Raw genomic sequence first — 13,283 nt, 5'->3', positions numbered from 1 at the left:
AAAAATTTACACCTTTTTAGGATTTTAGTTCATTTTTGAGTTAATTTTTCTGTATGGTTTTGAGGTAGGGGTCTAGAGGCTTTATCTTTGCATCCACAAAATAATCAAGCCTATTTTCTATTAGTTATTTTTGTGATTTTTTAAAAAAAATTTCAAATATTGAGAGTATGAAATTGTGGATTTGAGCCTATCCTTAGCTGCTCATGAGATTTTTTATGTTTTACTTTATGGTTGATTTATGTATGAGACAGGGTCTCTGTCTCCCAGGCTGGAGTGCAGTGGTGTGATCATGGCTTACTGCACCCTTGAGCTCCTGGGCTCAAGCAGTTCCCCCACCTTAGCCTCCTGAGTAGCTAGCTGGGACTACAGGTATACACAACCATGTCTGGCTAATGGTTTAAACAGAGTTGTATAGATGCCTGCTGATTACACTAATAACTGTAGTAACCAGAATGTACCAAGCAATCTGGAGAAGTTAGGATTGCCAAAGGGAATTGGGGAGAGAGATGGAGCAAATAGTTGGGTCAGGAACCAGATAGGAACTTCATTGCCAGGAGGGCCAGCCAGGCACCATCCCCTAGTACCTAATGCATGAGAAACCACTCTGCCTGTGGCCAGCTTGTTCCTAGGGACAAGGGGATTTCAGTCGACGATGTGTGATGTTTAGCAGTATGGTGTCCAGTTGAGGCTGATGTGTGGTCCTAGGGAAGGGGTCATGTGCTTGGCCACCCTCTGGGGAACTGGAGTCTTGCTCCCTGTGCAGTAACCATATACGTTCATTACGAATGCAGCCGCCTCCTCCTCGGCTCTCCAGCTGCTGCTGTCATGTCTTGAGACAGTCACCGGACCTGTGTTTTCTCCCAGCCATATCATGATCCTCTCAAGGAGTGTTTTTCTTATTGTTTAAAAAGCCCACAGTAACAATTTTATTTTATAATGTTGTTAATTAGAATGAGTAAAAAGTGAAAATCTCTCAGAATTATAGCAAACAGTAAACGCATACTAGCCATTAAGGCAGTAATTTCTGTTTGCATTCATTAAGAAACATGATGTAGGCCGGGCACGGTGGCTCATGACTGTAATCCCAGCACTCTGGGAGGCCAAGGCAGGCGGATCACCTGAGGTCGGGAATTTGAGACCAGCCTGACCAACATGGAGAAAACCCGTCTCTACTAAAAATACAAAATTAGCCAGGTGTGGTGGCTCATACCTGTAGTCCCAGCTGCTCGGGAGGCTGAGGCAGGAGAATCGCTTGAACCCAGGAGGTGGAGGTTGCAGTGAGCCGCAATTGTGCCACTGCACTCCAGCCTGGACCACAAAAGCAAAATTCCATCTCAAAAAACAAACAAACAAAAAAAAACAAAGAATCATCATGTAGTTAGAAATCTTTTAAAACTTATTTCTTTAGTTTCTCTGTGTTGAACTTTTGTATTAGTAAAATGCAAATCTTCCATCCTCATTTCAGATTTCATCACAAAACCTTGTTATATTTGGGAGGATTTCTGAAGTTTTCTAAAAAGATCTCCACACAGAAGGGTTTGCCCAGGGAACTGCTCAACAGACATCCTTCTGAGCTTTTACTCTTAATCTTTTTACAGACGGAATCATTCCCCAATGCCTGGAAATTCCTCATTGGATTACTGTGTTTTAAACAGAGTTTTGTGAACAGCCTTTTATCTCCAAGCGGAAAGAAAGGTACTTGTGCATTGTGAACATCCTAATATTCTTTTCCTGTGGATGGAAAGGGCAAAAATCCCTTTAACAGGAAACGGGGGAGGTTGCTGTGTCTGTGGATTTACTGGGAGAGAGATGATAATTTTTTGGGAGGAAATTTCATTGTTTAAAAGATGAAGTCAGGTTTCTGTTGTGTATGACTTAGAGGAGACAATTGCAGAAAACTCTGGGATTGAGGAAGGGAACTCATTCCTGTCCTCCCTGAGGGGGAAATCTGGGCCCTTCCCCACCCCATCAAAGTGGGTAGGGCCCGTAGGCGCAGGACTGTGAAGCTTGCAGGTGCCTACCCCGCCCCCTGGTGAAGCTGCCTCCAGGAAGATGAGTGGAGACTGTTCTCTGCTAATCCTACCCTGAGGAGCCTGAGAAAGTACCTGGCAAAGATACCGGCCTTCTTTCACCTTTGACTTGGGGTTGAAGGTTGGCCTCGCCAGTCCTGCAGGGACTCCCGTCCTTTCTTGCAGCCACTTCCTCAGTGGTGGGAACCATAGGCAGCTGAAGTTCCGCGAGCGGGCAGCCCCCTCGCCAGGGCAGCATGGTGCCGTGGGGCAGCCGGAGACTGAGCATCCCGTTTCTCTTTCCTGCAGCCGTTGCTTCATTTATAAATGGGCGCATTGGGACAAGACGGACTGGTTGTGCCTTTCAGTTCTAAGATTCTAATTCATCTGTTCTCTAAAATCCTGGCAAAAGCAGATCACTCTGGAAATTTCTTGCCATGCTTTGGGCATTGACTCGAGGTTCCAGGGGCATTGTTGGTCCTGCTACACCCCTTGGCAGACAGTTCTTCCCCGAGAGACAAAGTCGCATCTAGAAATTTGAGAGCATGGCGCTCTGATTGGTCCCTCACTGTCACATTGGATTTGGACTTGAGACCCAGCCAGGCTGGACGGGGAGGAGCCAGATGAGACATTCTCAAGCTGCCAAGGGCTTTTGTCCCGTTCAGATTCAGGGCGCTAGAGTCCCAACATGGCGCCTGAGGAAAAGTGAACTGGGTGTCCTCAGTTCAGACCCCTGGGCACAGCTTCTGGTTGTTTGATTTAAAATAATCTCTCAGTTGCTCTATGGCCTATGTGAAATGTTATTACCATTTCTGTGGAAAAGGAATCAGTTCTTTTTATACATAGTTTTTTTTTTTTTTTAAACCCTTAAAAGTTTCGATTTTACCACTGCAGTTACAACAAGAATTGTCTTGTTAGGGTTTACAGGTGTGCCATTGTTCTCTATAACAGAATTCTGTTTTCTCCCAAGTAGAGAGTAAAGCAATTCTCTGATAAATTACTTGAAACATTTATTAAATTGTAAGTCTGAATTAGGAAAGTTATTGTTATCATTTCAGTAAGCACTTGAAATCAAAATGGGTGCACTTTTTAAGAAATTGTGATAAAATACACATACCGTGAGATCTACCATTCGTAACATTTAGTGTAATTTATAATATATAACACACATGGTACCTTTATTTTTGGTTGGAATCTATCATATGATTGGGCAGAACGGGAATATGTTCTTAATGAATGCAGTAAGTGCACACCCGAATTTTTATTTTCCAGAAAATTTTCTCACTTGAGTTGAAGCCAAAGAGTATTTGCAATATATTTCTGACGCCAGGGGACAGCAGTATTAGAACCCCGAGGGGAAGCTTCTTTCACTCCTGTGGTTGTCATTCAGGCTTAGGGATCATGAAGGATTGGCTGGTCCTGCAGCCTCGTCTTCCTGGGTCGCCTAGAATCTCGGTAGTTTTGGCCAAAGGGCTCATCTGCTGGCCTCTGTGGATGGCACCCTGAGGCCTCCGTAACCCTCCCCGGCCGCTCTTTCAGATGTGGAAAGCTTCAGCAGGCCACGCTGTGTCCATCACCCAGGATGACGCGGGGGCCGATGACTGGGAGACCGACCCTGATTTTGTGGTAGGAGCCGCCAGCCTTTGCTTTCGTTTTTCGTGAAGTGGAAGTGGCTCTCCTGGGTTTTTCTTTGATGGGGTGGTGGTTTGTTGGTGTCACAATCCAGGCTGTGAGATTTACTAGTCGGTTTTCTTTTCAGAATGATGTGAGTGAGAAGGAGCAAAGATGGGGTGCCAAGACCGTGCAGGGCTCCGGGCACCAGGAGCATATCAAGTAAGAGGCGTCGCCACCACCCTCCCGAGGGCCCCTCTGTGGGTGGAGCCCCAGGTGCAACAGAGCTCATGGTCGTCTGTGGAGGGACAGCCTGTGTGGAAACTGCTTTTATCTTCTTGACCTGATACCCATGCAGCAAATGAATATAAGACACACACATATATGTGTGTGTATGTAATGTGTGTGTTTATATGTGTATATTTAGATACTTATGTGATCAGTAATTTTTAAATTCCCATTGCAAACAATTTCCATATTTATAATTTTAGAGTGTCTGCTTCTCAGTATTGCAGCTTTTCTCAGGGAACACTTCCCTAAGCTCTCCCTTACACGCGAGAGGTTTCTGAAGTATGAGATGTCTGAATAACTGAGACCTTAAATGCCCTGTCCCTTTTTTTATTATCTGGAAATGATTATGTATTAATCGTGGGGTACTGTGAGCTTTGTGTTCTTATCAAAAGCCCAGAGGAGGGAACTGAGTGAACCCTGTCATTGTTTCTCACTTGGCACTATCTAAAATGCCAGCTCTTGGGGCAGTTTTTTTTTTTTTCCTCAGGAAGTGTAGATAAAAGGAACTTTTAAAATGTGCTCAGACTTTTATTTTAGGCCACACTGGGTTCAGAGTGGATCCTCCTTTCCCGGGCTGTGAAGGCAGCACCACTGACCCGGTGACCGCCTCAGTATCCTGGCGAGACTGTCCTGCTGGGCCATGGTCCCTTCAGCTGAGAAAGATTCAGTCCATCATCCAGAAAAGAAGGCACAGTCTGCCCAGTGGCTTTTCATTTTGTTTTTAAAGATTGACTGATTGATTGATTTTGTGACAGGGTCTCACTCTGTCACCCGGGCTGGAGTGCAGTGGTGCCATCACAGCTCACTGCAGCCTTGACTTCCGGGGTTCTCGCCTCAGCTTCCTAAGTATCTGGAACCATGGGTGCACACCACCGTGGCCAGCTAAGTTCTTTCATTTCTTTTAGAGACGGGGTCTTGCTTTTGTTGCTCAGGCTGGTCTTGAACTCCTGGGCTCAGGTGATTCCCCTGCCTCAGCCTCCCAAAGTGCTGGGATCACAGGTGTGCACTGCCGCACCTGGCCCACAGTGGCTTTTTATACGCAAGTTTTAGTCCCTCCCTGGCTTGCTCAGCGCACTCCCTTCCACAGAAGCAACTTCGGAACTCCAGTGGCCGTGCGGCTGCGCAGGACAAGAGACTGGAATGGGCTGACTTAGGAGTCCACTGTAGCCTTGGGTATTTGCTGTGGCGTTAAGCAGACTCCTGAATTCATTGAGTCATCGTACCTCTTCTCATCTCTTCTGTTCCCTGTAGCTTCAAAACATGTCTTACAGGGTGGCTTGGAGAAAAAAACAACTCTCCAATACAAAAGCCTCGGGTTGCTTAGAATTCAGAGAGGAGCACGTGGGGAATGAGCCCGTTCTTCATGCTCTGGGGCCTTCCCGGGTTTTAGGAGTGGCGTCTGTCTTTCCCCTGCTCACCAGGGTATTGGGCGGTTTCCGAGCCTGGTTTGTATTTCATCCTCAGTTCTAGCATTGTTGTCCAGATGTCGAAGGTGGCGGCCTGGTGTCTCCTGGGCAGAAAGTGTGAATGCCAGAGTGGCCTTCATACCACGCTGGGGTCTCTCAATGACAGCTGTGTCCTGCCTGCCAGATTTGAGCACACCTTGTCATCTGTTTCATCATCTGCTGTATTAAACATTGTCAATGGCGTTTAGATGTTAAATTCTGAAACGCTTTCCTCACATCCTTGAATGTAGAAAAAAGCTGGAGTACTTCAAGTACAGACGAGCCATCTACATGTTCAGCACCACTGGACTTCTGCCGGTGACTGGGAAAGGGGCATAGCCTCGTGTTCCCCTCTACCTCTGCACGATTACAGACTGGCTTTCCTGTCCTCTGTGTGTGAATAAAGGCTGGGTTTGGGTAGAGCCATCTTTGGCGGGGATTTGGGACGACCCCACTGTCTGCCTTCAGATTCACGTTCTGTCTCCCACGGAGCATGCGTCTGACACTGCGGACTGCCGAAGTGGGTGTACCAGCTGGCAGAATAGTCAGGAAGGCACAGTGCAGGGAGAGAATTGGTGAACGTCAGATAGGCAGATTTACAAAGATAATGTCACCTGTTCTTATTTATCACACCGGGAGGCAAAGCTGCACATCTGTTTATTGATTTGTTCCTATTTCCATCTCTTCCTTCAAGCATACACAAGCTGAGGGAGAATGTCTTTCAAGAACATCAGACCCTTAAGGAGAAGGAACTTGAAACAGGACCCAAAGCCTCCCACGGCTATGGAGGGAAATTTGGTGTGGAACAAGACCGAATGGATAAGGTGAGTGGCCCGCGGCTGCCTGTGCCGGGCTCCTGGTGCGCTTGGACCACTCGACTGAGTGGCAGAGTCGTCCCTCAGACTTTCCTTAGATCAGCAGTTTTGAGTCAATCTGCTGAGGCCGAGATTTGCCCATAGTAGACCCCTGTTGGTCGGACTTGCTCATGAAGTACTCTAGCTTTCTTCAAAGCTCGCTGAGAACCCTCAGAGGTGCTGGAGCACGGGTGGTACGTGGGGAGGCCCAGAGCGGGAGACTGGCCCTCAGAGGCAGCCTTGTGATCAGGACAGAAGTCCGGAAGCATCTTGGCTCCAGGTGTCATCATTGTCAATGCCTCCGGTTCCAGCTTGCAGCCTAAGTCATGCCAGTCCGAAGACCAAAGTCAACTCGGTAGGCCCCCATGGTTCACAGCACACATGGAAATTCAGCCAAAGGCCTAGCTGACATGCTTCATGCATTCAGTGACTGTCAGAGCAGTCTGTCCCTTGTCTAAATGGGGCACCCACCAGGCTGGGGACAGTGCTCGCTCTATTTGAGAGGTCTGGGAGAGCCTCCCAGGAGCCATCATTGATGGGATGCAAACTGCCATGCAGACGTTGATTGAGGACGTTGGCCAAATGCCTCCAGCTCCACCCGTACTTTAGGTCCTCTCTACCCTAAGAAAGGGAGCCCCGTTAGCTCAGGAGGGCTACCTTTTCCTTCCTGGAGAGAAGATGGAAGAGGTCGTGGTGTGTTTGCATGTTTCTTCAGTAAAACAGACATCCTGGAGGTGAACTTTTGAGTCTGAGCAACATAAGCTTGTTCTGACCTGACAGATGCTTGCCTTTACCCTGTGGAAAGAAGTGTTTCAGCCAGTGTCGGATCCCAGCCGGTAATTCCATACCTCTCCCGCCTCGTGCACCAGCCGGATGAACATTTGAGCTGGGCACGGGATGATGTTGCCGTGTCACAGTGAGCTGCACCTTGCTCTGTCCCCAACAGAGTACATGATGTGGTGGGCTGGCAGGGTACCCCAAACCACAATCATAAATAGCCTGGGGGAGGAGTGGGGTGAGGGACCATCTGCAGGAAGGAGACATGGATGTTGCTGTGTCACTACCACAGAGATGCGCTGACACTGAGGAGAGCAGTGTGTGCAGAATCATCATCTCTGAAGTCTAAAAAAAGTCCACTAGCTTTTAGGATTGTAAACAGGCAGACGGACCCCTGTGTTCAGTGCAGAGAAGCATGTGCAGATGGACAGACGGAATCCATGTGTTCAGTGCAGTGAGTGAAGCATGTGAAGACAGATGGACCCCGTGTTCAGTTCAGTGAGCGAAGCATGTGCAAACGGACAGACGAACCCCTGTGTTCAGTGCAGAGAATGAAGCATGTGCAGATGGACAGACGGAATCCATGTGTTCAGTGCAGTGAGCGAAGCATGTACAGACGGACAGACGGACCCCTATGTGCAGTGCAGTGAACAAAGCATGTGCAGATGGACAGACGGAATTCATGTGTTCAGTGCAGTGAGCAAAGCAAGTCAGTAGAAGCCTTTCTCAGCCCAGACTGAGACAAGCCCTGTGCTTACAGGGCTTGTGGGGAGTTAATGCAGAGAGAAATTTATTCTAAAAATGGGGCTCCCTGCTCTGGGTTGGGAAAGTTACATATTGGGGAAAAGAAAGGCAGTGTGTCAGGGAGAGCCTGGTAGGGAAGCTGTTGTGGCTTCTCTGCTGCTGCTTGGACTGCACCTTTTTTCAGCCGGAATCTCACTCACCCTGGAACCTGCAACTTAGGCCTTCTGGAGTGTCAGGCTCCCTGGAAGAGCCCTCACTTCCCTCTCTCCTGTGCCGTCTCCATGGCAGCCTCTGCTTCCCTCGTCAGCTGTCTTTGCCTCATCCTGTTGTCCTTGCCAGGGAGACTCCCCTCTGGGCTGGGCTTTTCAAGGATCGGGACTTGTCATCCTCTCCTCGTGCCTGGCCCGGTGCCATGAGCCCCACCTCTTAGACCAATGCGCTCCTGGAGCCCAGGAAGCTTGTGGAGCCTTGCTGTCACCTCTTAGCTGGCAAGCTGGAGAGCTGTCCTGGCAGGGCGAGTCCAGCAAGGGGTGCTGCAGCTGCTCAGTCCCGGCTGGCACCTGGGCCAGGTTAGCTCTCAGCTCGAGTCAGCACCACGGGACAAATATGTTGTCAAAAATAACTCAGGGCCAGGTACGGGACTCACATCTGTAATCACAGCGTTTTGGGAGGCCGAGGCAGGAGGATCTGATGAGCCCAGGAGTTTGAGACCAGCCTGGGCAACATAGCAAGACCCCGTCTCTACAAAAACATAATTAACTGGACGTGGTGGTGCACACCTGTGGTCCCAGCTGCTTGGGAGGCTAAGCAGGGAGGATCACTTGAGCCCAGGAGGTGGAGGCTGCAGTGTCCTGTGATCGCACCATTACAGTCCAGCCTAGGCGACAGAGAGAGACCCCGTCTCGGGAAATAAATAGATTAAACTCAGATTCCAAACTGAAGGGGAAATGGCTTAAGTTGTTTGTAACTTGCCCACTTCAGAAATTGAAAAAAATAAAAAATTGAAATCTCTGCATTAAGAATTGAGGAATATGTGCTAGAGACTTCCAGAAAAAAAGAACACATTGAGGACCAGCACACGTGAGAGCAGCCTGGACGGGCTGTCCGGATTCTGTTTACGCTGGGGCCTAGCACGCTGCACCTTTCCCTTGCGACCGGCGGTGGCTGCATCCATCACATGGGGCAGGCTTTCTTCTTGCTCCCTTGTCTCCTTGCATCCCGTAGCCCTGAGTCTACACATTCAGGCTTCAAGATACAATCTCCCCAGCATGACTGTTTAATAACATGTGATTTTGTCAATGTAAAATCAAATGCAATTTTGGAGATGAATCCCTTTCAATCCAAAAGTTGGAAACTTTGCCTAGTTGTCATTCTGGGCATGTCTTTAGATCCATTTTCCTGTAACTTCCTTCTGATGAAAACTCATGCTGGGGAATCCCTTTGGCACGTCTGCCTCTGCCACTCCTACATCTCTGTTTTCTGGGTGGGACCCCAGAGGACACGGATGGGCAGTCTGTGCCACAGAGGGTTTGGAGGTGACGGCTCGTGTGGATGAGGAGTCAGCTGCCGACCTCAGAACAAACGTGGGAAGAAGAGGGCACAGCACAAGCCCGAGGCTTTGGGCAAAACCTGCTTTTCATTCGGGGAAAGAGTGGACACTGTCTTGAGTTGCCTGCTGTGTCAGCACCGCTGTGGGATGCTGCTTGGGTGAGTATGAGCGGCTCCACATACTAGAGGGAGTGAGAAGACCGGCCCCGGTGTGCCGTGGGCTTTCTCCACGCCATCTGCTGGGCCACGTGCCTGCACTGTCCGTGAAGGAGCCCTTGACCCGGCTCTGCTGTCAGGAGGGAGCCTCAGAACCCTGGGGCCTTGGTGTGCCCCGAGAGTGGGACTGTCAGGGCTGGAGCATCTTTTCCGCTTTGTGGACCAGAGGGTCTCGTCGGAACTGCCGAACGGAGTTGCGGAATCACAAAAGCAGCTGTGGACAGCACACCTGGGAATGGATGTGGCTGTCCCAGAGGCGTTATTTACAGAAGAACTGGGCGCCAGGTCTGGAAAGCCCAAGGGAACCCTCGGCTTTACCTGCTGGCTTTGGCGAACAGAAGGTCCCCAAACCTGTGTGCGCTGACGGGGGCTGACGACATTAATGATGCTGAAGCGAGCTGGCGTTGGGGGGTGCTGCTCAGCGGAAATCGAATATGAGCCTGTGTTTTGCAGACTATTTTTTGTGCTGATTCTTGGGTCATGTAGAGGTCCCGCTTCAGTAAACGCCGGCAGCCGCCACACCGGCGGGTCTCACAGATCCTGCCACAGGCCGCTGGCTCTGTGTCCCTTCTTCATGCCCAGTGGTGTCAGACATCCCCACTGGTGGCCCCAACCTGCGGCCAGGGGTCGTGTGCAGCTTCCAGGATTCCAAGGGCTGCGGTGGGCCATGAAAGCCTGCACCAGGGACCGGGACCTCCCAGGAGTCGGGCCCCCTCCTTGGCTCCCCAGATGGGTGTGTTCATGTAAGGTTTCCCTGCACTGAGCGGGAGGTGGCCTCCCCAGCCCTGCTCTGGGAGGAAGTGAAGCGCCACGGTGTCGTCAGTGTCTAATGCTTTGTGTTTGAACCCTGTTCCAGTCAGCTGTCGGCCACGAGTATCAGTCGAAACTTTCCAAGCACTGCTCACAGGTAGACTCGGTCCGCGGCTTCGGAGGCAAGTTTGGTGTCCAGATGGACAGAGTTGATCAGGTGAGTGATGCGGTGCTGGGGCTGGGGGGTTTGGGGCAAGGGGGAGTGTTCCCCGTAGATCTGAGCCATATTGGGCCACTTGCAGTGGCAGGCAGGTGCCCTCCAGCTCTGCGGGACCGCAGAGGGGGGCATCTCGCTCCCAGGATGCTCTGAGAGCCTGGGCCCACGGGAGAGGAAGCGGGATGCGGAGGGCTTGCTACAGCAGTCCCTGCGGTCACTCTTCACTACGTGCCCCAGTACTGGACGGCCCTGTGTCTGTCCCAATGTGCCAGCAGGGACCATTGCCGCCCGTGTTTCTCACGTGTGTGCTGCTGTGACAGAGCGGCATCAGAGCCTGTTCCGGGAAGCGGGATGTGCTTGTTGCGTCCAGGACTCAGGCTTTGCGTCCGGATGTTGTTGCAGTCATCCTGGGCCCGAGCCTCTTCTCCGATTCTCTTCAGCTCAGGGCTGGCGGCTCTTTTGTTTAATAGAGGAACGTTCAGGAGCCTGGAGGGAGCAGGGAGCTGATGCTGGTGGCAGATTGTGGCTTTGTGACATAGTAGCCACGGTTCTGAATTTGTGTGTCTGTGAAATGAGGGGGATGATCACACCTCTCTCACGGGTGTGCTGAGATGCCCATCGCAGTGCCTGGCTGGTGGGAGTGCACCCCTGGTGGCCACTGCTATTCCTGTTATTAATATTAATGTTCTCAGCATGACTTATTTGAGAAGCGAGTTTTCGTGAAACCTGTGGAATGAATCGGCTGAGGACGCCCTGCCGCCACGTGCTAGGGAGGGCAGGTCGCCATGGATACAGCTTGGCCTGCGCCACCCACTGGGCCTTGCGGAACATTTGTTGTCTTGTCCGTTTAGGATGCCAGAGCTCTTGCGTTACAGCCACCTGCACCTGGCTTAGGAACCCAGAGGTCACAACATAACGTGTTTCATATTTTTTAAAATTTTATGTAATTAATTCAGAGAGATCGTTTCAGGGACATTGAAAAAATGGATTTCTCCCCACTTTTTAATGTGTTTTTGGTCATCACAGTCTGCCGTAGGCTTTGAATACCAGGGGAAGACTGAGAAGCACGCCTCCCAGAAAGGTAAGACGCGAAAGGCGCGGAAAGAGGCTGGCGCCCCAGGGGCCCTGATGGGGAGAGTCACGGCCACCTGAAGCTGTTTCCCGAGCAGTGGCTGTTGCCACAAGGAGGACCCTGCCCTCCTCTTCATGTTTCTGGATCATCCGAATGCCACATGACGGATGCATTGCCCGTTACACAGCCTCCCCGGAGCCCTGGCATCTGCTGTCATTGTGGAGCCTCTCACTTTAGCGGAAGCTGCCCTCCCTTCATCTGGGCAGCGCTCCTCCTGAAGAAGAGAGCTCTCAGATTTATCAGCAAAAAGCTAACTTCCCCCTCTAAGGATAGAAACCAGAGTTGTTAAATTCTTGTTTTCATTATACACATACGGTCTTAACTGCTGGTGATTAATCTTTATTACATCATACCATTTCTTTTTGAAAGAGCAAAGCGGATCGCTACCTTAAAGTTCTCAGTTTATTTTTTGCAAGCTTATTTAGTTCTTCCTCTTTAGTGTCACTGCATCATCCGGGGGAGCAAGCTCTCAGTCCTTAAGCAGTCTCGGTGCAGTCCAGGTGCAGGGAGGATCAGGGTGTTGTTTCCCGTGTTCAGCTGCGTGACTTTCTTCATATGAGGCTTTCTCTTTCCATTTTTTTCATTTTGTTTTCTTTGTTTGTTTTGAGACAGAGTCTTGCTCTGTTGCCCAGGCTGGAGTGCCGTGGCTCAATCTTGGCTCACTGCAAGCTCCGCCTCCTGGGTTCAAACGATTCTCCTGCCTCAGCCTCCCAAGTAGCTGGGATTACTGATGTGCACCTCCACCCCTGGTTAATTTTTCTATTTTTTAGTACAGATGGGATTTTGCCACGTTGGCCAGGCTGGTCTCAAACTCCTGACCTCAAGTGATCCGCCTGCCTCAGCCTCCCAAAGTACTGGTTCTTTGTATGAAGCTTTCCAACTTTTACCTGAGCAGTTGATTTTCAAAGTGGGCATGCAGCTTCATTTCTGACCACAGAAAGGAACTGCCCTGTGACAGCTGACAGGGCCCGGATCCCCACCGTGTACCTGTTAGGAAGCGGGTCCAGCGTCACCTGTATGGAGCAGTGGGTGGCTTGTTGTACGTTGTAAAACGTGTGCTTGGTCTGTTTGTGAGTTGTAACCACTACATGCTTCTGCTGAGTTTAACAAAAGGGACAGTTTAGTTTGTCCTCAGGCCCACGTGCTAACGGCTGCCCTGTCTCTTCAGACTACTCCAGTGGTTTTGGCGGCAAGTACGGCGTGCAGGCTGACCGAGTAGACAAGAGCGCCGTGGGCTTCGACTACCAGGGCAAAACGGAGAAGCACGAGTCACAGAGAGGTGGGGCGGACCCCACGGTCTGTAGTCATGCGTTTGCTCCAGGAGCACCCAGTAGGGCATTTTCTCTCCTCACACGTGATCGTTGTAGATTTTTTAACTTAAAATGTTTGGTGTTCTTTTAGGACCAGTGCATGTGGGCTTTTCCTAATTCGAATGGCTGCACAGTTCCCCATCGGAGGAGGATTCCATCGTCCATGTGACCATTCCTTTTTTGAATGTGGAATTTAGGTTGTTTCTTTTTTCTTTTTTTTTTTTCCAGTAGAGATGAGGTCTTGCCACGTTGCCCAGACTTGTCTTGAACTCCTTGGTCTCAAGCAATCCTCCATCACCTTGGTTTCCTTAAGTACTGGGATTACAGGCGTGACCTGTAAATTTTTTTTTTTTCTTTTTTTTTTTTTTGAGACGGAGTC

The 13,283-nt window shown here is 50.1% G+C and overlaps 1 protein-coding gene and 1 pseudogene across 1 annotated transcript in view; both read left to right on the top strand.

Annotated features, from left to right (window-relative positions):
- Positions 1-1,595: 1,595 nt before the first annotated feature.
- CTTN (cortactin) overlaps positions 1,596-13,283 on the top strand; it is a 31,303-nt gene continuing 19,615 nt past the window's right edge. Inside the window, exons 1-7 of the mRNA XM_011930124.1 lie at positions 1,596-1,695; positions 3,549-3,635; positions 3,769-3,842; positions 6,051-6,180; positions 10,352-10,462; positions 11,489-11,543; positions 12,763-12,873. Of these exons, the coding sequence (XP_011785514.1) occupies positions 3,549-3,635; positions 3,769-3,842; positions 6,051-6,180; positions 10,352-10,462; positions 11,489-11,543; positions 12,763-12,873 (568 nt within the window). The 5' untranslated portion in view covers positions 1,596-1,695. The remainder of the gene's footprint in view (positions 1,696-3,548; positions 3,636-3,768; positions 3,843-6,050; positions 6,181-10,351; positions 10,463-11,488; positions 11,544-12,762; positions 12,874-13,283) is intronic.
- The window catches only part of LOC105503259, a 1,420-nt pseudogene continuing 1,225 nt past the window's right edge, over positions 13,089-13,283 (top strand).

Source organism: Colobus angolensis, unplaced genomic scaffold (genome assembly GCF_000951035.1).
Source record: "Colobus angolensis palliatus isolate OR3802 unplaced genomic scaffold, Cang.pa_1.0 Scaffold84, whole genome shotgun sequence".
NCBI classification, from domain to species: Eukaryota; Metazoa; Chordata; class Mammalia; order Primates; family Cercopithecidae; genus Colobus; species Colobus angolensis.
Note: the sequence above shows the minus strand (reverse complement) of the source record. Positions and strands in the feature narration are given on the sequence as shown.